This window comes from Haemaphysalis longicornis, unplaced genomic scaffold, assembly GCF_048455015.1.
Source record: "Haemaphysalis longicornis isolate Haplotype H1 unplaced genomic scaffold, Haemaphysalis longicornis Haplotype H1 scaffold_1, whole genome shotgun sequence".
Lineage (NCBI taxonomy): Eukaryota > Metazoa > Arthropoda > Arachnida > Ixodida > Ixodidae > Haemaphysalis > Haemaphysalis longicornis.
Genome location: NW_027526203.1, coordinates 268717140 through 268743067, shown reverse-complemented (window position 1 = coordinate 268743067; position 25928 = coordinate 268717140). Strand labels below are relative to the sequence as shown.

At 46.7% G+C, this 25928-nt stretch overlaps 1 protein-coding gene across 9 annotated transcripts in view; it reads right to left on the bottom strand.

The window, feature by feature from the left end:
* Positions 1–7952: 7952 nt before the first annotated feature.
* LOC144145672 (DNA (cytosine-5)-methyltransferase PliMCI-like) overlaps positions 7953–25928 on the bottom strand; it is a 33437-nt gene continuing 15461 nt past the window's right edge. The window contains exons 7-11 of one of the 9 annotated variants that reach the window (XM_077677362.1): positions 25722–25853; positions 15412–15511; positions 13851–13925; positions 9989–10137; positions 7953–9641 (exon numbers count right to left, since the gene is read on the bottom strand). In XM_077677362.1, the coding sequence (XP_077533488.1) occupies positions 10082–10137; positions 13851–13925; positions 15412–15511; positions 25722–25853 (363 nt within the window). In that variant the 3' untranslated portion in view covers positions 7953–9641; positions 9989–10081. Of the gene's footprint in view, positions 9642–9988; positions 10138–13850; positions 13926–15411; positions 15512–19540; positions 19627–23514; positions 23659–25721; positions 25854–25928 lie in introns of those variants that run through there. The other 8 variants (XM_077677396.1, XM_077677379.1, XM_077677354.1 and 5 more) reach the window with 8 other exon arrangements.

Sequence of the window (25928 nt, the reverse complement as noted above, 5' to 3'; positions counted from 1 at the left end):
CCTCACACTAAAAGCTTATATTGCTGCCACTGCTACTAATACTGCAACTATACCTCGAAAGAAAACAAAACCTGACGCCATTACAACACACGAGGCAACACTCGATCAGCATTGGGACTACGGACATACGCTGGCTAAGGTAAAACCACGTTGACCTGAAGCGCCAAAGAGAAATTATTGTTCGTCCCAGCTCGAAAGCCACCAACATGCTTTACATCCTTATAATGAGGCATGACATAAGCTGCGTTCAACCGCAAAACGTGCAAACCATGTCGGAGAAACTACTGCCACACCAATCGGAAGCATAGCAGACGACAACCTCAGCAGCCTCCCGCCCGCGGAACGCTGGTCTAGAGCCTCGACCCTCGCGCAACTTCGAATGGGCGCCTTCTTCATCTTCCTTTTTTGATGTTCCCGACGGGGTCCCGATCTAAATCAGAAAAGACCATGAAGTCTTTTACGCCGATTGTGTGATTTTAAACACTTTTATTCAGTTTCCTAGCATAAGCAACATTTTCGCGAAACGCACAGCAGGGGCACACAGGCATACTTTATAACGTCAATAGCGCCTGTCGCGCGGTTGCCACCCCACGTGACAGCTGACGACATGCCACGCTGTGCGAGTAGATTGGAAGCCTGAGGAGGGGTAGGCAGAGGCAGCAGCGGAGAAGACGGAGCAGCAGTCGCGAGAACAACGACTGGCCCCCGGGTGCCCACCGCACCACTTCTCGGGGGAGGGATGCACCGGCCCAACGCTGAGTGATTGCCGAGACTCCGCCCTGCTGCAGCGGAAAAAGCCCCACAGTAAGCGTTCACCGCACGGCAAGGCTATTCCAAAACGCCGTCAGCGGGACCCGTGCTCTAATGGGGACCCCACCGGGCTTCGCTGGAGTCGCCTGCTACTGGTCGGAAAGACGGGATCGAACGGGGAGCGGGCTTGAGTGACCCTGCACCCAGAGCGACAACCTGGGCGCTGCGCTTCCCGCCCTGCGTCAACACAAGGACCCAGTATCAGCAGCGATGCCGAATACCATGGCTGAGCCTCGCGGTCACTCCTGGTTCCTCCTGGTGCTGCACACCACGCACCAGATTGCTGGGGATGTACCGATGGTAACTTCCAACAACAGCGCGACAACGGTGCACGAGATCGTGCTTGATGATGGACGCACTGAACTATGCCAACATCTAGTTCTTCAAACTACCGGGGCCAACAATGCGCTATAAGACGAACGCTCACGGCCAGTCTTGTCATCGGAGTCGTGTACATCGTTTTGGGTTTTTTTTATTTGTACATCCTCCCTGTTTTTATTGTTTTCCATTAGCTCAATAAGCTGCAGTTGATACAACTCGATACAGCAGTTAGTAGTGATATATATACTATATATCACACATTAGTCGTTACTAGCTCATACGATGTGTGTACTGCAGTATTTTTTGTAATTAAAATGCCTTGCCTCCATTGTTTGGCTTTACTGCGCCCATTTCAACTGATTTGCTTCAGAACGATGTGACTATATATTCAGTTGTAGACTTTACTTATTTGGGTACTTCGTGCTAGGGAATGACCACAAAGTACTGACACGAAAATTTCGTGTTAACGTTTTATTGTGCTGCGATGGGTGACTACCACCCCAGTAATCATAGAATGGCATATTAAATGGTCGACGGCAGCGTAAATAATTAGTTACAGCCTTGCCTATACGTGTCAGCTTCGGTTTCAGAAACTCTATGCCAACCACCAACGAGACGGCCGCCATGACAGGACAATAAACTTGACGTCACTATTCTGGTCGCCGGCACCCAGGGCACATGACGTCAGTACAAAAACTGCGACGTGTTTTGTTTCGCAGTGCGCGCTGGCGGCGCTCATTCGCCGGCATGTCGTCTTCCGCCACGGACGACCTGTGGTCGTTGGACGATGTGGACATTGAAGGTGCACGCGCAGCCGACCGTTTTAACACGGCCGGGCTAGAGCTGCGGCGGGCGCTGTGTTGATACCACTGGCCTCCACCAGTAGAGGTCAGTGGTTGATACGGCCAGAGTCCTTCAATGTTTCTCTGGTCATGAAACTCCCGGCCAAGTTTCGTACGGGGACAAAGGCTACCGCGAGTGGCGTCACCGCAGATCGGAGGGCATCGGGCGGCCGCCGCTGTTCTGTAGCCAGACCAGCAGGCAGGAACGCAGTAGCAGCATGCCCGTTCGCAGCAAATTTTTTCGCCACTCACAAAATGACAAGTCCATTTAAGCGGCCCACGACACGTAAAGCGAGAGCGCACTGCTGATAAGGCGGCGAGCGTCTGTTTTATCTTACTCCACGCACGGCCGGGCTGGAGGAGCGGCGGGCGCGCAGTTTCATACGGCCTGCGCTTCGGGTATAGTTCCCACCTTTCACCGCCGCTAGTTTGTGGCGCTTCGGACCAATCCTCGCCAGTTGAACTTGACCCACAGCACGGGCGGGGTAGAGGAGCGGTGCGCGCGGATTTGCCGCTGCCCTAGCCCTGCCGTGGCTACAGGTGATACCTGCCAGTGTTAATTTACATGGGCGTTCTTAAAATAGTTGATTCCTTACCCCCTTCTGAATTTTCGGTCTATTAGGGTCAAACAGCCTAACATTATCATTCGGAAGCGCCGAATCAAACATTTGAAAGAAACATTTCAACGCGGGGCGCATGACGAAAAATATGCGAGGTCTTCATATCTTATCAGCGACTGTATTATATGAAAATGGTGAGACAGCCAAATAAACACGGCACTTTCCGTGACTGAAATATCATTTCTTATTTTTTTATTTTTCCTTTCGGATGATGTAATGGTTTGCACACGCACAGGGCACGACCAGTGACGCGAATGATTTCCCGTCGAGGGAGATAGGGTTATCGCTTAGCTAAACGTGATTCTGCTATTCACGCTCCGGTCGGGCTGAGCGGCCCGCCGGCAGCGAAGCGCGCTGTCAAAAACACACAGCTGCTCGGCCAGAAGCGATGCGTCGACTAACAGAAAGGCGGGTTGGAAGGGCAGAGGGTTGGTTCGAAGCGCCCCCACTGTAAAGAATCTGCTGTATTGGTTCCTTCTTGGGTGCGCAGGCCGTATGAAAGTGCGCGCTCGCCGCTGCTCCAGTCCGGCCGTGCTCCACGGTCCGTTCCCTGCCAAACGCGCTCTGACCACGCCCCCGGCTGCCCTCCTATCAACACCAGCGCTGCGGCGCGGCAGCGTACGAAGCTCTCCCATAGCGTGACGGCGAAGTTTCATGACCAGAAAGGCATTGAAGGACTCTGATACGGCCTTCGCAGAGGCGGTGCGAACAGTGCAGACCAGTCTTGGCGTAAAGTTCCGCCGCTCTCCGCGTAGGGGCTGCGGGAGCCTACCCTTGCCTGGTCCAATTGCGCGCTTGCATTTGAAGGCTGTTTTACGCCCGCGCGGGCTGTTTTCGCAGTGTTCGTGCTTATGTGATTTATCAGAGATCATATCGGAGCAGAATTTCGTAGCTCCGTTATATTATTGCGCGGAACCAGCTGACGCCGGACTTCGACGAAATTTTTGTCAGGGCCAGACAACGCCGGGCAGGGGTGGATTTGTGGGTGCGCCCTGAAAGGTGGGAGGTTTTTGTAGGGATTACGATGATATTCCGCTAGACAGCTGATATAAATACTGATATAAATATTAATAACAATATTGTATTACTCAATCGTGTTTTCATATATGCTCCCTGGTTCGAAAGGCCAATGGGCCTTGCCGCCGCCGAAAGATGGTTAATACATAATTATCACTATTATGCACATTATTGTATTATTATAATGTAATAAATAGGGCTGGGCGTCGATTAGAAATTTTAATTCGATTGGTTCAACACCCTATTAATTAACAAATATAGTCGGACGTGTTCATTTAAAAAATGGCTTAGAAATGGGGCCATTTTTAATGGTTGTTTCATTGGATTGTCAATGCTACTGAATAATGCGATCAATGGTAACAAGTCCATGCAGTTGCGGAGGCCGAGAAATTCGTTGACAATTCAATCCTACAGCACGGAGTTTCTTTTCTTGTTGACAATCATCCCGGCTATGCTGGTCAGCACAGCACGCGAGCGTGTGTTCAACCAACACACACTCGCATTGAGGACAGGAAGTAAATGGGATTAAAAATGGCATTGAGGTCAGCGGGGCGCACAGCAGCCTTTTTTACAACGGGTGCTAGTTAGTTCCAGAAAGGAGGGATTTCTGCGCATGGCACCCTTCCAAGGGATCCAGATCGTCGTTGGCACTTGGCTCACCTGGACTTGGACTTCAACCAATAAACTGATTTCAAAAAATAATAGCGACTAGCACATTAATCGATTAATCGGAAGGTTAATCGACCAATCGCCTACCTCTAGCAATAAAAAAAGCCTTTAGTACTACTTATAATGTACAAAAGTACGCAGTAGCAACATTCGGGGACATGTAACGAAAACAAAGAGTGAATGCGCGTAGCCACTGCTTGTTTGTCGAACGAGCAGTGCAAAATTATATAAATATATGCGCAATTCACGGTAGCACGTATACAACAAATTAGACACATGAATAATCAAACGGCTCTCATACCAAACGATCATAGTTTGAGACAACCTATCAAATTGATGTAATTTTCATGTGTTGCTGCCACTGGACCTGAATTGGTGGTCAGAATTAATACACTTGACGGAGCATAGCTTCAAGCAGTCGGCGCCGCGTGGTACCAGAATGCCTCCACGCCAGAGGATGACAATGCACCCGCCTCTTTGTGCATCCCCAAGGCTATGCCTATATGGCTTTTACATAGTTCCTATCACGGAACCCTTTGTTTTGTGGCTTTCGTTTGGGATCCTGAACTCGCGCAAGGACATTTTCTCACTTCAGAGAGCGAGGGAAATTATCAAGTCGCCTAGAAAAAGCGCCCCCCCCCCCCCCCCCCCTTCTAATCAGCTAGGTACATTTAGAGAAGACGAAAGAATGTTCTGCCGCTACAGTGCTGCTCATACTTGACTTAAAGTCAGGGTTAAATCGCGAAGCCAGTAGCTGGCTTAGGTTGTGAATCTTACGCCCCAAATAAACCGTCCAAATAAACTCAATCGTTTCCAGTCTGCCTCGTGCCCTTCAGTTCGCAGGTTGTAATCCACCGATGTTTTTTCTCCAGCATGGCATCTTAACAGCAGCTGTGCTACTTTTAATAAGTAACCTATGACAATTACAGTATTCTTAAAGCAATGTACTCCAAACCTGCATACGAACCCGAAACATTGAAACTAGCAAACAAGAATCAGTTAAGAGTTGAGAGCAAGATTAGTAAAATTTTGCTGCGATTAACCTGTTGCACTCAGTGGCGGGTGCCCACAACAGCTGAGTATTCAGGATATCAGTTTGGGGGGAGGGGGGGACCTGAAGGACCACAAAAGTAAACAAAACAAAACAAGAGAAGGAAAATTTGATTGCTGCATTGAGGTGAATGTCAAATTTTCCTTCCCAGAAACTTACTCCGCCTTGGGGTTTTCCCCTAAATCTGGCTAAAATAAAACAAGACAACAGGACAAACCAAACCTAGTAATATATAGGGATGATTCCGTGCTCTGTCTTATTTTCCAATTATTTCTTTAATGTCTTTAGAGAAATTGCAAACATACATCGAAGCCACGTATGGCTGGTGCGTAGCGTGACACAAAAATAACTATTGGAAGTCATTATTCGTTGATGAGCATAGAGTTGTCTTCGCTGGTTGCTTCCTACCCCGCCCCCCTTCCCATTCTTTTGCGTAGGCCCGTAGCCAGGATTGTAGCGAAAAAGAAAAAGAAAACAAGAGCAACAGCGCCTGCGGAGTGGGAGACGTGCGCATCAGCAGAGTGGGTTCGCAGTGCTGGCGGCTGCAGGCAGGAACTAGGCCCCTTGCGAAGGCCGTACCTAGAGCGAGCTATATAAAGGAACTCTGGCCGTACGAACGCGCGCACGCCACCGTTCTAGCCCGGCCGTGGTTTTAAGTTCGACCCGCTGGCACGCGATAAATCAGACTGCAACGAAGCCGCCAAGCACGATGACCCCCCGGAGCGTGGCGGCTCAGGAGCATTGACTGATAAGATTACGTTATGCACTGGCAGTACGCAAATGCGAAGCGTGCGCAAGTTTTGCAGGAATTTTGTGCTGAACGAAAAAAATAACGCTTAGCGCAGACAATTACGTGATGCCGTCGAACAAGCTGTGACGCGGTGTGCAGAGCCCTTGTTTACATGCCTGCATGCTGATCCACGACTCTGCTGCTCGCGGCTATACCAAACCTGTAGCCCGATTTATTTCATGCAATAAGCACAGCCGGCAACAATAATAAAAAAAAAAAAGCAAAACACCGCTTTCCTGTAGGCCATATAACTTTTATGTGAATTTCAGGGGTTACCAACTAGTCGCGCAAAAGATTCTAGGTGTCTTTAGCATTCACTGAACCATTCGCTACCTTTGTAGGTGTTCGTTGAGGCGTTTTTGCCTTCTGGTAGCGTCCCACGGCTTCCTTTTGATGCACAGCAACTTTGTTAACATTCTTAGAAACGATCACGAGGCCTAATTTTTTCAAGCAGGAATCTCTGTGTCATAACTTTATGAAATGGGATATGCAATGGAAGGGCGCGCGTGCCGCATGCAAAACGAGTGCGCTTTGCTTTTGTTTATTTCGCGATTTGCCACGGAGGTCTAGACATCGTATACGATGCGAACAAGCTGACGGAAAAAAAAAAATAATCGCACGTTGACATATTGGTACAGCTGTAGCACGTGTATGCCGTGTTCATTCGCGCCATGGAGGGTTCGCGCGCTTGCATTGAACTTCATTCGATCCAATCATATACGGCAAGTTACAAATGCCATCTGATGCCGTGAAATCCCGCGCGTGGATGACCGGGTGCCGGAGAATGAGAGGTGCATTACTTCCCTCCTAACTTTCCGGCACGGCTGCCTCAATATCAACACGCTGGAAATCGCATACTATGCGTTGATGCATAGGCATCCACAGGTAATATTACGCTGTTGCAACTTTTGTTTTTTGCTTTAGTTTCGCCTATTCACTTCCATGTGGGCACGAAGCTCTTTACAGTGTTATTTCCTGTTATTTGGACGCCCAATTTATTTGTGCGCATAATTTTAATCAGGCGAAAGGTTGTGTTTCATGGTTGGGTTAATTTGCAAAGTCCTTGATGTCCGCACATATCGTCTATCATTTAAAAAAACCATTCATTGGCTTCCTGGGGGAGCACTTGGTTCTGCTTGGGAGTGGCCTGCATTGGAAAAAAACAAAACGCAACAGAACTTTGCACATGTAATTGTGCCTTTTCTTCAAGTATGTGTGCCTCGTAGTTGTAATAAATAATAAAAAATAAAAAAATCAAATGACATCTAGGATCAATGCGTGAAAAATAATAAACATTTGGGAAGACCATGCATTGAGCATGCAGCTTCGCCAGCTGTTCATCAAAGTACAGAGCAGAATTGCTATACCGGCCCAGAAAAAGTGCATTTCTACAGAAGCTACAGCTCGTGGCTAACTAACTGACAGACTGTCGCCTTAGAGACTTATTAGGGGTAAAATAAAAAGACTAATTTTCGCTAGCCTTCGCAAATGAAAACTTGCAATTTTTACGTGGAAATGCAGCCTATGTGTAGGATCCATTCAAAAGAGCTTTTCAAAAAGCAAAGAAAATACATGACATACACTTGGTGTGTGGGGAACAGAACCAATGTGCTTTTTCTGGCCTTTGGGGAACATTTTCCTGGCCTTGCTTAACCAATGTGCTTTTCCTGGCCTTGCTGCAACTGCTGCAACACGTGTTGTTCAATTTCAACCGCTACAGGTACACTGCGTACCACCAGTTTGCAGTGAATCTGGCTCATCCTGGTGCGGGCTGCCGGGGGCCTCTGCCCAGCTGTGTTGTGAACAGCATCAGGGATGCTTTCCCCATCAGAAGAGTACACTGGGTTTAAGTACCAGTTTTGAAGACGAATAAATTAAGTTTATTCAAAGTTTTGATATGACTATTTATAACAAAATTGTACATTAGTATCAAGGTGACAACAGGAACCTGATAACACAAACAGTGATGAAAGCAATAGTAGATATTTTGGAGCAGGTGCTGGTGTCTTCTTGCCACTCATTAATTTGTTTATTTCTAGTTTCGCAAGAAAAGCACCCACGCCCATCATTCACTTTACAACATTCGGCAGAATTAAAAAAAGTGGTAGTCTCCTCTGTTTTTCGTAAAATATGCCATGGCTGTTGCAGTGGCATCCTGGCATCAATATGGAATGTCAAGTCGATGGCTCGGGGAGAACAAACCCACATTTATACGGGGTCACTCATGCAAATTGAATAAGTCCTAAAAAGGACAAACTGAAAGGCGGCAATAACAGCCAAACACGGAAGAGAAAGCAAAATAAGCTGAATTCAGCAGTGGCATGATAGAGCACTGCACTAACTTCCTTCCCCGAAAATGTTGTAAGCTTATGCATACCCCCACCCCCTCATTATGGATGGCAAACTTCCCATATTTTGACTATTTCATACTGTTAATACAAGAATCTTCCTGAAAACACATTTGAGCCACATACTCAGCAGCAACAAAATGTTTGCCGAGGCGAGCCCTTGATGCTGCTGAGGTCGTGTAAATATGCTAACCAGTTATCAAGTGAATTTACTTTCGCTACAAATAATACTTCCCCCCCCCCCCCCCCCTCACACAAACTCACACAAAACCTCCCCAATTTTATTTATGCTTGCTTCAGCAAAAGAAACGTGCATGTTTCCAGGAAATCATCTTAACAAATTAGCCAGCCGAGATGACTTAGCTCCTCAGTCGGAAATAGTGGCTGCTGTATTCGTTCTTCGTCTTCCGTGTGCACTTTGCACCAAAAGTGAAATCTTCTTCACCGCCGTTACTGTATTTGTTCAGGTGTGTGCATGACAACTGTGGTTGCTGTTCTGCTTCGTGCCTTGCCCGTGGGCAAGACAAAATGTGATAAACACATGCCAAGACAGGTGACAAGCGCTGTAAAGGAGCGTTTTTTACCTTTTTATGTGAATCATTTCCAGCAGTGACTCCATTATAGTAAGTTGCCTATATGGCTGATCAACTATTTTCATCCTGTTCAGTTCAAAAGCTGCAGCGAGCAATAAAAAAAAAGCGACAGACCCGAAAGTGCCCGCAGTGCTGATCCAGTCGTTATAATTAGAGCAAAAAGAGGAGGAGAGAACAGGTGAGGCAGCAGTTTGCAATTCTCAACAAAATATGCACACATCAACACACAGGTGTTGATCATGCAGCAAGTCAGCTGCAAGAGCTGCAATGGCTGGAAAAAAAAAAAAAAAATGACAGGAGGCCGTTGAGAAAGTGGGAGATAAGGTGTGGACGCACAAAAACTGCCAACACTTGATGGTACCTCATGCAGGCCAAGAGTTAACCGAAAAGATGACTCGGGCCTTCAATTCTTGTAATTCTTTCTTCGATGTTGTACCCCCCTTGGAAGAATAAACTGGGGAACACCAACTCCAGGAGCTCTCATCGGGCAGCACACATTTCCCAGCCAGCACATCATCAGGTGGTGGAGTTCCAGAGATGTGGATGCCGTCAACAGCATTCTGAAGGCGTGCCACTTAGCCTGCACAGAATACCAGTAGATGCTTTTGTAAAAGAAAGACAATAGCGCCAACAGCCAATGTAAGTACCCTTCTGTAAACTGAATCCAGTGTTACATTACAGCTGAGCTATATTGCAGCACTCAATGACACCTTTCCAGAGTTTTGTAGATTGATAGGCTTGAATGAACCGCGAACCTTCAAACAATGGTTACTACTAGTTGCCGTTCTAGGAGCAGATATGCAGGCTTTGAAGGAGTAGCAACATCAATATATGTCCCCATGCAGAGTGGCAAACATTATTATAGCCAGGTAGTGGCTGCACTTCACTGCAGTCCCCCTCAAAACTTGAGTGCCAATGTATACGCACCGTAAGTGGGTGCCGCCTTGATTGGGGCAACAGTGCGCTCCCCAGTTTTGGCCCGAGGCTGGTTCCCTTGCCACCACAGATCCTCAGCCGTGGTTACCGCCTGGTCTCTACCCGCATTCTCATTGTAGTGGAGGGCCGCCAGTGCACACCTGAGGCAAATTTTCATGCAAAACAGCACATTGCATGCCAACCAAGTCTCCGAAAGTTTTAGTAAAATGTTCAAATTCAGATTTGTCTTAAAATTTCAAAAATTCTGCCAGAGATTTCGCAAAAAATAATGTCCTGCAAAAATGTTGGAATCCAAATGAATCTCGATTGAGACTGTGGCTGGTATGAATTTCGGGTGGTATAAATCCAAGTTTTCTGCCTAAGTGTATTTACTGCATACAATCGGCACAATCTGGGATCTTATTGTGTGGCTAACAAGACAAGTCCTCGTCTTGTCAGCCCTAAGATCGTTGCCCCTAAACTTGGCCACAGGAGTTTTAGAAATTTTAAAATCCACAGGTTGGCAGGTATGAGGTATGACAGCAGGTAGGAAAAAAAAAGTTGCACTTTCAAGCTACATCGTTCCCTAAAGGTGAGTGCCTGTACATGATGGGTCAACTTCCCAAGCGTTGTAGTCCCACACAGGGGCTGAGCGCCAGGCCGGGGAGTCACTTGTACCTATTTTACCGTTAGGTGCCCAGTGCCACCATGGCACACGAATGCCCATGTTGGCTCCCACAGCCACGGCACACACTCAACTCGGTAACCGCCTGTGGCAGGACATGCTGCCAGACTCTTTCACCTCCCCCGTAAATGCGGCGTTGTAGAAGGCTGCGGGGCACTGCCCGATGGGGAAGAGGCAGGGGCCCCGTGCAAGGGTAAAGGCAGCTTTCCAATCATAAATTTCCTTTTCAACTGTACGCACTGGATTAGGGTCCACACTGGACCAGGGTCTGCATTCAACCATTAAAAGAACCTGCGGGCTTTTGGCAGCACATGGATTTGAACCTGGAACATCCGGAATACAAGGCGAGTGTTGTTCCTCTGATCCATCCCTCTTTTTTTTTTTTTTCATAGCCAGGCAGGTATGACACTGCAATGTAATTTTACATTGCATGCTTGTACACTTACTTTGCCACCACAGTCATGCCTACCGTTAAAGAGCTTAACCGCCTTCTTCGTGCAAAAAAACGGTGATTTTTGTTTCACTTTTGTTTCGGCAGCGTCAACTAGCACAGCATTCTCTACACAACACATCATTTGCACCAGTTCGGGTCCATGTCCTTCGGTATCGAAGCAATATTTGCGGAGCACATTAACAGCCGAAAGCGCTTCATTAAGCGTCAGACGGCTTTCCCTTGCAACATCCTCTGCCTCTTCAGTGCTTCCAGCAGCACCAGCTGACATGACATCGACGACGGTGTCTGGGGGCTCACAGTGACAGCAACATCGTCGTTGGGGCTCAGGAAATCCTCGAAAGGCACTCCTTTCAGCACCGCATCGGGGACGTTGGCGAGCTCTTCCCACAATTCGCCAATGCTGCCGACTTGTTCTAGACTCACTGAGTGGGCGTGTTTCATTGCGAGTCCCGCGTGTCGGAAACAGTTACGGGAAGTGCCAGGCGTCCCGTCACTCCATGTGAGGCTCAACATCTCAATCGCGGCCAACCAACATCTTAACCGCCGCTCTGAGACCATGCATTTTGGCAGCAATTCCAGGCGCGCCGAGTTCGATATATCAGATGTGAACTTTGTATAAGGGATACGTTTAAACGATATAAGGGATATGTTTCGCATGTATTTTCATAACTGCTTTTGTTCGTAACTGATATGTTACAAAATCAAAACTGATTTTGCAACATATTGTTCTGAGTTACTCAAATAATCCCCAATCAAATTTACAGAAAGGGTTGGAAGGCCAATGTGTTGAAGTTTTTATACAGTCGAACCCCGCTACAACGAACGCCGCTTCAACGAAATTTCCGCTTCAACGAAATATTTCCAATTCCCCGTCAGCTAGCCATAGAAGTCAATGCAACAAAGTCCTCGCCTCAACGAACCATTTGTCAGGCTTGCTTTCGCTTCAACGAAATTTTCGATGATTTGGGCTGGGTTTGAACAATTATTTGACAATAAAATAAGCATAGCGCCAGCTATCTGTAACTTTTTATACATTCAGGACGCTTAGTTTCACCGAAAATGCGCGTTGCGACCACACCGCCGCCCAAAACAAAACAAAAAATAACTCATAGGCGCACGCCATTGCTTGATGGTGATAACGATGTGGCTGGCCGTCTTTACACGAGGCGCAGGCCCGCTTCGCCAAGGCGGAGCCCCAGAGCTACAGCCAATCCGTATCCAGTTGAAATTGCATGAATGTGCTCCGCTGCTGGCGCGGTGCCGTCATGTATGCGTTGTGAGCAGCTGTCCTTGCGTTTTCCTTCTACCATTCTTCATAGCCAAGAGCGAAAATCATGTTTGCGCGTTTGGTCTTGAAGCCTAGTCATCCTATCTTAGTCGCGAGCGCGCGGTCCTGTTAAATGCAAGCGCGCGCGTCTTGCCTGCCAAGGTCAGCTGCCGTGCCCTGTCAGAGGATAAGATAACGGCACTGCTCCTGCCACAAGCGAGAGGGGGGCTTCCCACGGCCTAGCAGCTATCTGCAAGTAATCAGCTCGGTGGACACGCCTTGTTGTACAGCGATACGTTTTGCGCCTGCATATCTTCACCCCCCTCCGTAACGCGTTCTTTGGGTGCAATGAAAAAACAGATAACCATTGGTATGTTTGTTATCCGAATAAACATGAGTTATTGCGCGTCACTCCTTTTTCTAAACATTGTATTATGCTGCCAATGTTGCGGAAACGCACGGGGCTATTTTTCTGGCCTTTCCGTGGTGTGTTGGGGCAGATTTCGCCTCAACGAATTTTCGCTTCAACGAAATTTTTCGCACGTCCCGTCAATTTCGTTGTAGCGGGATTCGACTGTATTAGTTTATCATGCGGGACCCTATCGAAAGCCTTAATAAAGTCGCAAAGTATTGCATCAATTTGACCATTGTCATCAAAGTTTAAGGCAAAAGTGTGAATGACCGTAACTAATTGCATAACTGCAGAATACCCCTTTCTAAAGCCGAGTTGTGTATCACATAGGATTGAGTGTTCACTTAAAAAATTGAAGAGTTGGTTTGCTATTAGTGTTCTAATAGCTTATGTTATAGAAATCGGACGATAATTCTGAGGTGACAAGTGGTCACCAACTTTAAATACGGGAGTGACGCGGGCGTCTTACTTGGGCTCAGGCGAAAGTTCGATTGCCCTGTAGCCCTCTCAGCGTTCATTCGGCAGCAAAAAGTGCCAAATTGCCAATGCTGAATTGCCAAGAAATTAGCAATTGAAAATGCATTTACACTATCATGAAGCTTTGCATGACGTAAACGGAGTCCGGAAGCGAGTGAGACAGCGGTGTGGGCTAGCAGGAAAACTAAAACCTACCAAGCGAATCATCGCGGCCGAAAGAGCCATGGTGGTTAAAGGAGCCATGAAGACAACACACGACTTTGGTTCATTCGAAAGATTGCCTTGTTAGAATCATACTGACACCACTTTTAACGTAAACTTCGCTCAAATAAGCTTCATAATTATGAAGAACGGCAATGGCCATGCAACTCACTAGCTCATTTCCCGCAACAGAACCTATGATGTCATACCAGACAGCTTTGCGATTGGCGGAGGCCAGCAAAAGCAAATGCAAGTTATGCAGGGCTTATAATCTTCCTTTAAGAGATATTTTTGCATAAATTTAAAGCATATATTCATTTTATAGAAGTAAGAATGATGGCGTAAGCATGACGAAAGTACACGTAAACATTGAAGTACCAGAGCGTACAGTTGTTGGTACTGCGCACACTTGGCTTGTCATAGCTGCACAGCAGTATGGCGCTTTCGGGTTGTCTGAAACGACACAGGAAGATTAGCGTAAGCGACATTGTCTTACGTGACCCTGTTTAGTCGAGTATACCCCATGTTTCACAACATGAGTACTTTCTACCATAATAAAAACAAGCCAGGTGCAAATACGGTCAAAAACAAAGCAAAGACGGGCAAATGTCAACCACGGTATGGTAGTGCCATCTGGGAAGACTGACGGTACAGAAGGCTCTGTAGTTCACTGGATGCCTAGTGCCGCGTTCGCGTTCACTTCAAGGCCTGCTTTTCTGATGTCATCGCAGATGACCTCACGAAACACAGGATTTGGTGGGAGAATCAAAATTTTAACATAAATTGATCAATTTCTTAGTGAATAAACTATGGTTTGCTGCCGGACAAGCGCTGGGGGCAATATAAAACACCAAATATTTCGAATAAAACAAACTTGTACTTTGTCTTCATGGCTCAATGTGAATGTGCCGCGCGGCCTTTTACTTTACCTACAAAATGTCTAGCAGACAGTGCAACCATAGCCAGATTGACGTCAGGGGCACTCTCAAGCTTTGCAGTCTCAAGCTTTGCAGTCGCTCTTATGCACTCGGCTTGATACGTGGCGCCATCTGTTAGTTCTACTTGTAACCGAGCCCAATGTGTGGAGTGTAAATGGGCCCAGGTACTCCGGTGTACCTGAATGGCAGTACATGTGCACTTGTGTGCTATTACTATGCAGGTGCGCGTGAGCACTTTCATTTAAAACTAAAAAAAGACATTCAAATTCATGGCTCGAAAGATGGGCTTGCATAGCGCAGAAGTAACAGGCACGTGGCTATGCTGAACCTGCAATAACCATCACAATCGCCACCAGTGCCGCGGCTTGGCAGCTTGCGAATGTCGGCACGGCTTGAATTATACCACTACATTTCCAATAGTTTACGACTTATAATCGTTCTGTTGTTCCTCCCGTGACTCTTGGTGCATCCGCTCAGTCGCCGTTTACATCTCTAATGGGCGACTGATAGCTTCATTTTTTTTATTATTTATGAGATCACATTAAAGGTACTGTCCCAGAGGCGGTATATTCGCTTTCTGGAAATGCCAATCTACCTATGTAGACCAACTTCGATTTTGTCTTAATTGTCCCTTTAAGAGCTTATTCTTGCACAACAAAGCGACAGTAACATGTCTCGTTACAAAGAAGAAAAAAAAACACAAATCTGCTACATGGCTCATTACAAAGAAAAAAACAACCCACAAATCTTAATTCACATCACATCTCGCATGTTTTGAACAAGCACTGTGCAAGATTGAAAGGATGCCTGGAAATTAGGCAAACTTCCCCTCCTGCTCAAAAGCGCAACGATTTCTTCTGACACGTCCTGTGGTGCTCCAAACATTCTCGATTCCAAGGCAGGAAATCAATACTGCGCTAACTTGTTAACATGAGCAACAGTGTTAGTAAGCACTGTTAAAACCGGGCTGACAGGTCACACTCATCGAGAAGGTCACAAACCTCTTGGCCATCGACTGAGAAGGAGCGGGCAGAGTACGACGTCTTGGGCTCGGGGAATCTCGGAAGAGCCTGTCCTGGGGCCGCTGCAATGATTATCAGCCTGCAGGCGGAAAGAGGAGACCGCAGAATGCACCACAAAAGCGTACAGAGAGAGAAGAGGAAATGTCATCAGATATTTTAACTACGTCTGAGGTTAGAAATGCAATTAGGACATGCCAAACGCCACAAACATGACATTCAACCCTCGCCAACCTTCTTTCTAAACATTTGCAAGGCTTCACTCAATGTTTGAAAATGTGTCCTGATACTGTTTCTGCAAGCAATAAATCCTTAATTCAAGCAGCACTATTCCAGGTTCTTTCAGGATAAAAAAACTGGCGCAGCTTGCACTAGTGGTGCAAGGCTGGAGAAACAGCAGAGTTGGCCAACCCTCTCCCTTCATCGCAGACCCACCCGTTGCACCTCCCATGGATTTCCTAACTTGCTGCTGAAAGTTCTCTATGACTGGCAGGCCCGGATTGTTTTGTCCGAACCTTTTCACATCTCTCCCAAAGTGGACCACGTTAGCATGTGCTAGAACCTGTGGCAATCGGCTTTGCGAACTCGGCGTCTGTAGCACGAACTCGATGTTTGAGCTCCCCACTTAAGGTGCAAACGCATGTGAACTGGCGAGGAGAACAGCAAGCGAGAGACCACACCTCAAACGCTGGGAAGAGTGTTCTGGAAGGTTGAGCTGGATGACACTGGACGCTCCTCACGAGGCGCACGCTCACGTGCGCTCGGTATTTTTTTCTGCTAATTCTGGACGGCAGAACTGAACACTTAAACAGCTCTGCTTTTAAAAATTGGCAGCGTGTTTGCTTGCTTCACTGCAAATTTCGTCGAAAGACGACAGTCACCTGCTGCCTCTGCCACAGAACTTTTCTCCCCTTTCAGCTCACACCCTTCCCCTCCTCTCTTGCTCCACTCACGATAAATTGAATAATAGACGATTTGCTTACACAGTGCTCTGGACAACAACTTCGAAGTAGAAGCATCTACGCAACTAATCCCAATAAGTCCCCCCCCCCCCCCCCCTTGAGTATACCCGATTTGCAACGCACCCAGACAATCGCAACACATTGCAATAGTCTGCCCAGAGGCCCCGCAAATGCTTGCCCAGAGGCCCCCGCAAGGGCAAGCATTTAGGAGTAGGCAACTGATTTGGATGTCTAAAATGTCATCTACACCTTATCAGTTGGCAACTTAGCTTACAAAAAACAATAAACATGTCTCTCATTAATCACTTAAATTAAATAGCACTCTTAAGTCCATTCCCACGTTTTGTTTGCACTCACGTGATAACAGCAACTGCCCTTCCACTTGGCGCACTTCTGAAAATAGCAAGCTCCCTCGCAAACGGTAAGTTCTTTCTATTCGAACTTTGTGCAGATAAGCAACCACCTTTTGCCTTTTGGAACAACTGGAGATAGCGAGACACTACGCCCCAGGTTTCCACTACGAGTACGTTGGGCTAATTGATAAGCAACCACCTGAGGCATGGCAAAAGCAAAGCAGTGCAAAAAAAAAAAAAAATCTGGCTTGCGTTTTTTTCACATTGTCTCACCAGCATAAGCCGGGCTTTCTGCCTCCCTGCGGCATCCCTTCTTCTAGACAGTAAAAAACCAGACGGGCTCCCTCAAAGCACAAACACAAAACTATAGCCGCCCTTATGGTTTGTAAGGCTGTGCAGCAGTGGCTGATTTGATTTATGATAAACAAAGAATGACTGAAAGGTAAGATGCAATGTCGTTGGATTCATGCATGCTTTGTTTATAGTGCAGTACCGCTTATAGTGTGGATTATAGAGTGGCTCCCCCGACATACATTATAAGTAGGGGTGTGCAAATAGTGAAATTTGATCTCGAATCGACCTCGAATCAAATGGTGTGGAATAGTGGCCAAAAATATCGAATACCAAAATTTTTATTTTGAAGAACAAGTACATTCGACATTAACAAACACATGCTCATGTCCTTGAGCTCTAAATAGTAAATACACTAAAGGGAATTAAAATTACAAATTGTCATGTTAAAGGTATTACAAATTGTCATGAAGAAACACAAGCTGCTCCACATGAGCTGGCTTCAGGCTCTCTCGCCGTGAGGTCACAGTGTTCCCCGCAGTGGAAAACATGCATTTACTAGGCACCTCTGTAGCGGGGATAGGAAGATACCACAACACAATTTTGGCAATACCAGGGTAGAGTGCAGCTCCATGTTCTCTCCAGCATATCAAAGGGTCGTGCTTCTGGGGATTAGGGGCTCATTCAGGTACTTCTGTATTTCCTGACTGTTGGGTCTGGGGTTATTTCTCGGGATTTTTTGCGACGCCAGCAGTTCAACAGTTTCACAGACTGTTTGCAGGCTTTTTTTAGGACTGGTTGGTGGTTCGGACAGTTCCTGCCTTTTAAACTGCTCTGAAGGAGAGTCCACGCAAGCACATCGGACACTAACTTCTGCTACAAGCAGCTCAACAGCCCGTGTCTGGTCAAAAGAATCGATGCAGAAAATAGACTTAAACCTTGGGTCGCGCAGCATTGCGAGCATCGGTTCCTTTTGCTCCATAAAAAGAGGGAACCGGGATTAAGCAAGTTTTTGCTAAACAGACCTGCTTCATTTTCAATGTCACAGTGACTCCTTAGAATTTGCTCTGTTCCACAGAGAAAAGAAACAACCGTTGAAATCGCACCATACCTTTGGCTACTGAAATCTGCAGTCGCATCTACAATGGGCTGCAGGACCTGCACCAGGCTTGCCGCAACATTCCACTCGCTTGGCGAAAGGCAGCTCACACTAGTTTCTGATGCTGCCATTTCAAGGGACACGGCATCTATCAGCTCTACCAGATAGCTCAACATGGCATGTTCACTGTTCCAGCGTGTGTCGACATCTTGAATGAGACTTACAGCTTGCAGCTCCATGCCCTTCTGGCAATCTTTGAGTCTTCGAGTTGCCTGAGCACTATGTTTATAGTGTCCCGCTATGGCTCGTGCCTTCTTGCACATCAGAGACACAGCAAGTGTCTCTTCTTTGGTGTCCCTCACTGCCAGCTGAAAAGTATGTTCCAAGCACTGCAGAGGGGTCCAATCTATTCGGTATGCGCTTGCGCGAATATTGCGGCCACTGTCTGTGACAACGTACACAGGCACGTTGCTGAGGTCGAGAGACCAGTTCTCGGTGATTTTGGTCAAGCAGGTCTTGATGTTGGCTGCAGTGTGGATTTCTGGCAAGTGAGTGCACGTTAGAGTAAGTGCCTTGACCGTGAAATTCTGCATCATGCAGTGGCATGTCAAAGCGATGTAACTTTGATTGGCCCTAGAAGTCTACATGTCAGTGGTGAATGCGATCGACTCCACCGAGTTTGCCATGTCCGAAGCAATTTCAACCTTGAGTGAGTCAATTGTGCTTCGGTACAGCCTGGGATTAATGTTCTTGAAAATGTAGTCCTGTGTGGGATCTTGTACTGGGGCTGCAGGTGACGCATCAAGTCTTGAAATCCTTTGTTCTCAACGAACTCGTACGGCTGCAGATGCTTCACAATCATGCGTGCGATGAACATGGTGGTCTGTTTTTTAGCACTCTCTGACAAGAGGCCTTTTTTCTTAGTCATACCTAGCAAGGTTTGTTGGTCTATGCCTTTAGGCCGCTGGTTTGCCTTGGCTGAATCTTGAATTTCCAAGTAGTGAGCGTGGTGTTTGCTCACCCAGTGATTCAAGAGCGGGCTTGTCGTGCTTGCCAGCATCTTGAGCCTGGAGCCGCATTTCTTGCAAATAGCAGAGCACGGACTTGCCTTCTCAAAAAATTTCAAAATTACACTTTTTTTCGCCATGGCTATCCATGCTGAATAGCCCACCACGTGGATGTTACACCGGAGAAGAATCACGTGCGTATGACAACCATGGCGATGACCGTCAGATTTGCTATGGATAGGCGTCAACAAAGGGTCTAGGACGGGTGATGATAGTGTTACAACAAGGCCACAATCACAGAAGTTTAACGAGGCCATAATTTTACGCTATTTTTCGGCTACACAGTCATGTGATAAAATTTATTTCAATCGTAGCAAAAAAAAATAATAATAAACTTACCCCCGCTGTGGTGGCTCAGTGGCTAAGGCGCTGCAGTGCTGAGCACGAGGTCGCGGGTTCGATCCCCGGCCGCCGCCGCCGCTTCCCTGATGGAGGCGAAAAGAAAAACGCCCGTGTGTACGAGATTTCGGCGCACGTTAAAGATCCCCAGGTGGCCAAAATTAATCAAGAGCCCTCCACTACAGCGCACCTCATCGCCTGCATTGGGTCAGCACGTTAAACCCTACAATCAATCCATCAAACAAAAAACTTGATATCTTACGGCCGACCATCAGGGGGAAGACGCAGTGTCATCACCATCACAAAAATGGCGTCATCGTAGTACCAGCGATTTGCGCCCGCAAATTTGTTAATATTGTGCCGACGACGACGCATCATATTTGTTTCCAATGATGTGAAAACGGCAACGCACCCCATCATTACAAAGACCCCTATGTGAGGAAAGTTTTCTGCACGCTGGAGACAGCTGTATCGCTCCTTCTTTTATGCGATTGACGCAAAAAAAGCAAGGAACTATTCAATTACATGTCGGCAATGAAAAGTCTACGGGCGAAAAGGAGGAATATGTCCAAACCTCAAAGACAACTTTCCTGGTCGAAAACGGGTCGCTGACAATTTTTCGATTACAGTTGAACCTCGTTATAAGAGACACTGATGTAAGAGACAAATGGGTATAAGAGACACTATTCACCCACATGGTTGGCTGCCCTATCTTTCCCATTAAATCAACCTCTTTTATAACAGACATTGGATGTAGAAGATTGGTTATAAGAGACAAGTCATCCTTGAACTTCAATCAACAATCTCGCTTGTAACAGACATTTTAACTTCAGATGCGGTGCCACCAGTCACTAATTGCAGTTGCTTCCATTGTGGAAACACAGGTGGACGACAGACACCTGCAGTCGCTATTTATTATAACTTCAGCAAACACAAAGTGGTTCAGTCAGCTATGAAATGACAATGAGAAGCCCTGCCAATGGAAATGCAACTGACAGAAGTGGTTGAAGCTTACTGCCATCTTTGGATGGAGCGCGATCGCACATGCGGGCTCTCCCACTCGCGTAGCTCCCAATCAAGAAGCATCGCAGATGTTGAGTCCTGCAAGCGTAATGAATAGCCTGAGCACACAGCAGAAGAAGCTGTGCGCTCTGGCTATTCATCAGGCTTGTGAACTCAACATCTACGATTCATCTTCCACAAACAAGGAAAGGAAAAAAAGCTTGTAGAATTGGTTGTAAAAAACAGTGTAAATACAGTCATGAAGCAAACAACTTTTCATAAATTCTGGGGCCAAACATTAATTAGAATGAATCTTTTGCAACATGCTGTAGAGTTCTTTTGAGCTTATTTTAGTCATACGGTGCCCACATTTAACTAGGGTCTGAATAGTAGGTGAAAACTTGGTACCCTGCTTATAAGAGACATCTCGTATAAGAGACAGAAACTGCTCCCCGGTACGTGTCTCTTATAAAGGGGTTCAACTGTAAAAACTTTCGGCGTTAGGGTCAGTAAGGGCCACACTAATCTAGCTGCAACTTTGGCAGCGTTCTGAATATTCGTCATGTCCAATTATTCGAAAGTACGAATGCTGGATATTCGAAAGTCGAATCGAATTATTCAGGCAAGAAATATTCGATTTGAATTTGAAAATCGTATATTCGCACACCCCTAATTATAAGCGGTCTGCACTGTATAGGTGGTATTCGTTGAAAAGTTTAGCTGTCAATTTCTTCGCTCGGCAACACTGGAAACGGCCACAGACATGGCCGATGCGCCATGGACATGGCGAGGCTTGGGCCACTGCGCCCGCAAGCCAAAGAAGAAAAAAAAGCACCCGCGTGCGTCATCGGCTCCGTTTCAATCCGATTCTCAATGGTGGCGTCCACAGAGATGTTATTAATCCACTCACATTGGACTCGAGGCAATACTTTGCGGTCGAACGTGCAACACGATCATGTGCTTAGCACGGACAAGTACTGCCATCCCGCGGAGCCCGACGTAACGAGAGACGGCGCACTCGCATGGTTGTCTGCATGCGTGCCTCGCCAGTGAATACAAGCAATATTGTTTCTGTATAAAAGCTGGCACACCCTGTATATGACCTTAACTTGCATGGAACTAAGCTCGGGCATCAACTTTTTAACCAGCACTCCAATTTTTACACAAAATTTTCAAGGGCAAACCCCCCCTCACTTTCAATAGATAACAGCCAGTAAGATAATAGTTCTAATAAATAACAGCATAAATTTTATATCTGTAGTGCAAGTGGGAATAAAATTATACAGTTAAACCTCGTTATAACGAGACGGGCTATAACGAAATAATGGATATAACGAGCAAATCGTAATTCCCCTTGATATCTCCATAGAAACCAATGTATTTAAAACCTCGTTTTAACGAGGTAAAATTTCCCTGTTACGGGATATAACGAACAAATTTCGTTGAGAAATCAAATTTTGAGCTAATTTTACAACAGTGCGCAACGCGGATTTGAGACAGTGCGTGACGCGGCAACTGTATTAGCTGTTCAAAACTCCCGCCACGCGCGCGAAGCTGGCTGGCGCGCCATGCGGACGCTGTGCCCGCGAAGCCCCCACCCTCCTCTCGCTGCGCACGGCATGCAGACAATGGGGCCCTTCGATTTACAGTGTCGGACTCACCGCGGGCTCCCCGAGAAGCAGTCCGACGTTCGATTTTACCACGTATCCCTATGGCTTGGGGGAATCCGCGGACTACCCGCGGTGAGCCCGATGCACACGGCGCGCGCGGTTGCGTCGCCTTCCTTTCCCCCTCCCTCCTCCCCTGTTCGTATCGCCGACGTCGCTCCGTAGTTGTGCGTGCGTGGGTTTTGGCAGTCTTCAGCCTTATCTTTTATCGTACTGCCGGCGTGATTCCAACAACGCGAGTACTAGCGACAGGCGGGAAGCGAAAGGGAAAGACTATCACGCTTGAACAGAAGACGGCTATGATAGACGCCGTCGCATCGGGCGCGAAGGAAGGTAAGGTGCACTCCGTGGTAAGGTGGCAAGAGACTGACGTGTGGACGAGTACGCTGTCTGCCATCGCGAGCAACCAAGAGTCCATCGTCAGCGCTGTTGCACATGGCTTGAAAAGAAGCGCTAAGGACGGCGTCGTAGGCGTGCTGCGCCGCTTCATTGGCGCGCACAGGGGCGGCGAAGATGGCGTGAACGTAGCGGCCGCAGCTGAGGGGGCCATCGCTCGCATCAGGAAGGTGCATCTATGTCCAATTACGGATTTCTTCATAGCCAAGTCTGTTTGAAATACGAGTTTTCAACTGCAATAAAGTATGTTCGTGACTTTTCCTTTTTACCTCCGGAATGTGTTTATTTTACTATCGCCGTGCAGCAAGACGCTATTTCGCCCGCTTTTTGTTTTAGGTAACTACAATGCATAATATTTGCAGTAAATGTCGGCTACGGCTATAACGAAATATTGGGTATAACGAGCAAATCGTGGTTCCCCTTCAATTTCGTTATAACGAGGTTTAACTGTATGTGTCGCAATGAGTTAACGAGTGCATCAGCTTAGAACGGTTTAGGTCAACTATCATTTTTAATCTAATGAAGATGTGTTCACCTTTTTGACATGACCTTCTGTTTAAACTTGAGGACGTCCTGTAGTACAGATTAAGGGCAACCGCTCGTAACAGTGCACACCTCTTTTGAAGGAGACGCATAGCTTCAAATCTGATTTTGATTTCTTTTTGTCACTATACTGAAAAGAAATCTGACTGTCTTTGTCCTTCACAAATGCTGGAATCACAAAGATGAATTACCACAGGTTCTTCACAAAACTTTACTTCAGAAAACATACCCATTGGAAGCTTTGGCACTCCATACGGTTCTCCCAGAGGGCTAGTTAAACTTAGTTGTAGACAAAAAATTATAGCCAGGTAGTGGCTGCAGTTCGCTGCAGTCTCTCTCAAAACTTGAGTGGCAATGTGTACGCACCGTAGGTGGGTGCCGCCTTGATGGGGGCAAGAGTCCCCAGTTTTGGCCCGAGGCTCGTTCACTTGCCACCGCGGCTCCCCAGGCTTAGTTACCGCCTGGTCTCTACCCGCACTCTCATTGTAGTGGAGGGCCGCCAGTGCACACCTGTGGCAAATTGTCATGCAAAATAGTACACTGCACGCCAACCAAGTCTCCGAAATATTTAGTAAAATGTCCGAAACTTTGAGTAAGGGCTAGTTAAACTCAGTTTTAGACAACAAATGACTGCACGCAAGCCAGTTTACTTTGAATGCAGGAGGAATAACAACATTGCATTAATTTTATTTTCCTCGTGATCACGTTCTTACATAGCAAAAGTAGGGGCGTGAGAGCGCAGGCATTACACATTTCAGTCGTAAGATGTTACGCTGAACCATAACCTGTTTTCAAGACCTATCGCTGTTGATGATTGCTTCTCTGCTATGCACATCGTGTGTTGTGGATGCATTTTCAGATAATATGGGCTGATATTAACAAAGCTGTTTGCACGTACGACACTGTGAGGGCAGTTTGTGATTTGGGGACGCCTTGGTCATCACCTCACAACAGGCTTGCCCAGGCGTGCTAGTTTGGAACCAGCATTACAATTAATGTTTTATGTGCAAAGAGCCTTGTGTTTCTTCCTTGCCTTTCCTTGTTTCAGGGAGACATTGCTAGCAATGCAAAAAACTATAGGTGTTGGTAAGACAGAAGCTCAAGCTGGTTAGCAGGTTAACATTCTGCATAGAAGTTTCAAGCTTTTAATCAGCTTTAATCTGAAGCCACAAAATTGTTTTGGCAGGTTTCTGCAACCACACTTGGCTTTTAATTTATATGACAGTGCGCGATGCAAATTTTATTCGAAAATACTACACGCGCATTATGCATTGCTTGCGTTTCCTCGAAGAAACAGCAAATTTACTAAATACAATCCTTTGGGTTAAGGAATTGAAACACATATGGCCTGGAATGCATAAAATCATTTCCTGCTTTTTACACCAGCCATATAAAACTGCAAGTCAGTGCACGTTTTTTCTAGTATTCATGTGTTTTTGTTTCTTTATGAGCAGCATCCAACGCTCCACTAATAGTATATTATCAAAATATTGGTTTTAGTAGGGGGAAATGCAACTACGACTGCTGCGGCGTTGATAGCTCGGTATTGTTGTTATAAACAAAACAAAAAAAGTCTCACTAAGAATACTGTCAATCTTCAAGAGACCACGCTTAGGTAGTTTGATTGGAAATGCTTACATTGTTGCCTTTGCTGGTGGTAAGAGAGACCTAGTGGAAAACTATCACTAATCACGCTGACCAGGCCATTGACCTGCATGTCCTGCACAGAGCAACACTGTACTAACGAGTGGTATACTATGAAAATGCCTTATACAGGCAGGATTGGTCAAGTAAGCTGGCGTTAATGAAGCGTCTAGCAAGCTCGTGTACTCTGATAAGTCTGTACTGCTAATGAGCGAACTCCAATAATTGTGGTGGCTTGTGAACCAGTGATATCGGCAAGCAGAAACTTTGTAGTGTTACAGATCCAGCGCTGGCAGCCTTACCGCTGCAACAAATGACGTGAGCGGCTTTTGCCATATCTATTCACCTTCGTTTGTGTGCCAAAATGTTCACCTTAAGTTCTAATGTGGCGCGTAACATCTCTTAGGACAGTGTTCCGTTAAAATCTGGCGTCACCACCCCCTAACAACGTTAAAAAGTAGAGCTACCTCCCTTTGTTTTAAGCGGTACTGCATGAACGGAACCTCCGTATACTTCTTAGGACAGCCATCTTGGATCGCTTTGTGCACCTCCTATAGGACGCGCCCCTTGCGAATGCCACACAACAGATGAAAAGCTTGGTAATTGTGGCACAAGTTACCAGACGTCCTTTGTGTACTTCTGCCCTGCCACACTAGTGCTAACTATCTAGTATAAACCTCGAAGTAAAGGGTAAAAAAATAATGGAAGAGGAAGAAAGCAGGGGAAAAAGTGTTTTCATGCATTCCAGCAGTGTTGGATGTGCCAGTGGCATGAGCGTGCAGAAGCGTGCTGAATAACTTCAACCTTATAATATCTAGTTATTTAAAATGATAACCATATTGAAAAAATTACAATGAAAGGCGCATTACATTGCAGTCTACTAGCTTGTGCTGTACACCAGAAGGAGAACGAGGGAGCCACCAACACACCTTGGCCATGGAAGGCTCAGAGCTCTGAAAGTGGTTGAGCCCACTGAAGCCCTGGCAGGGTGGTCCCCCACACAGCAGCTCCACATCGCCCTTCTGAGGCAGGGCCTGACCTGCAGAGTTGGTCTTCTTGCCCTGCACCAGTGTCACATCGGGGCACCAACAGGGCAGTGCTTAGTAAGTGCAATCAGATGTCGAACACCCAGGGAT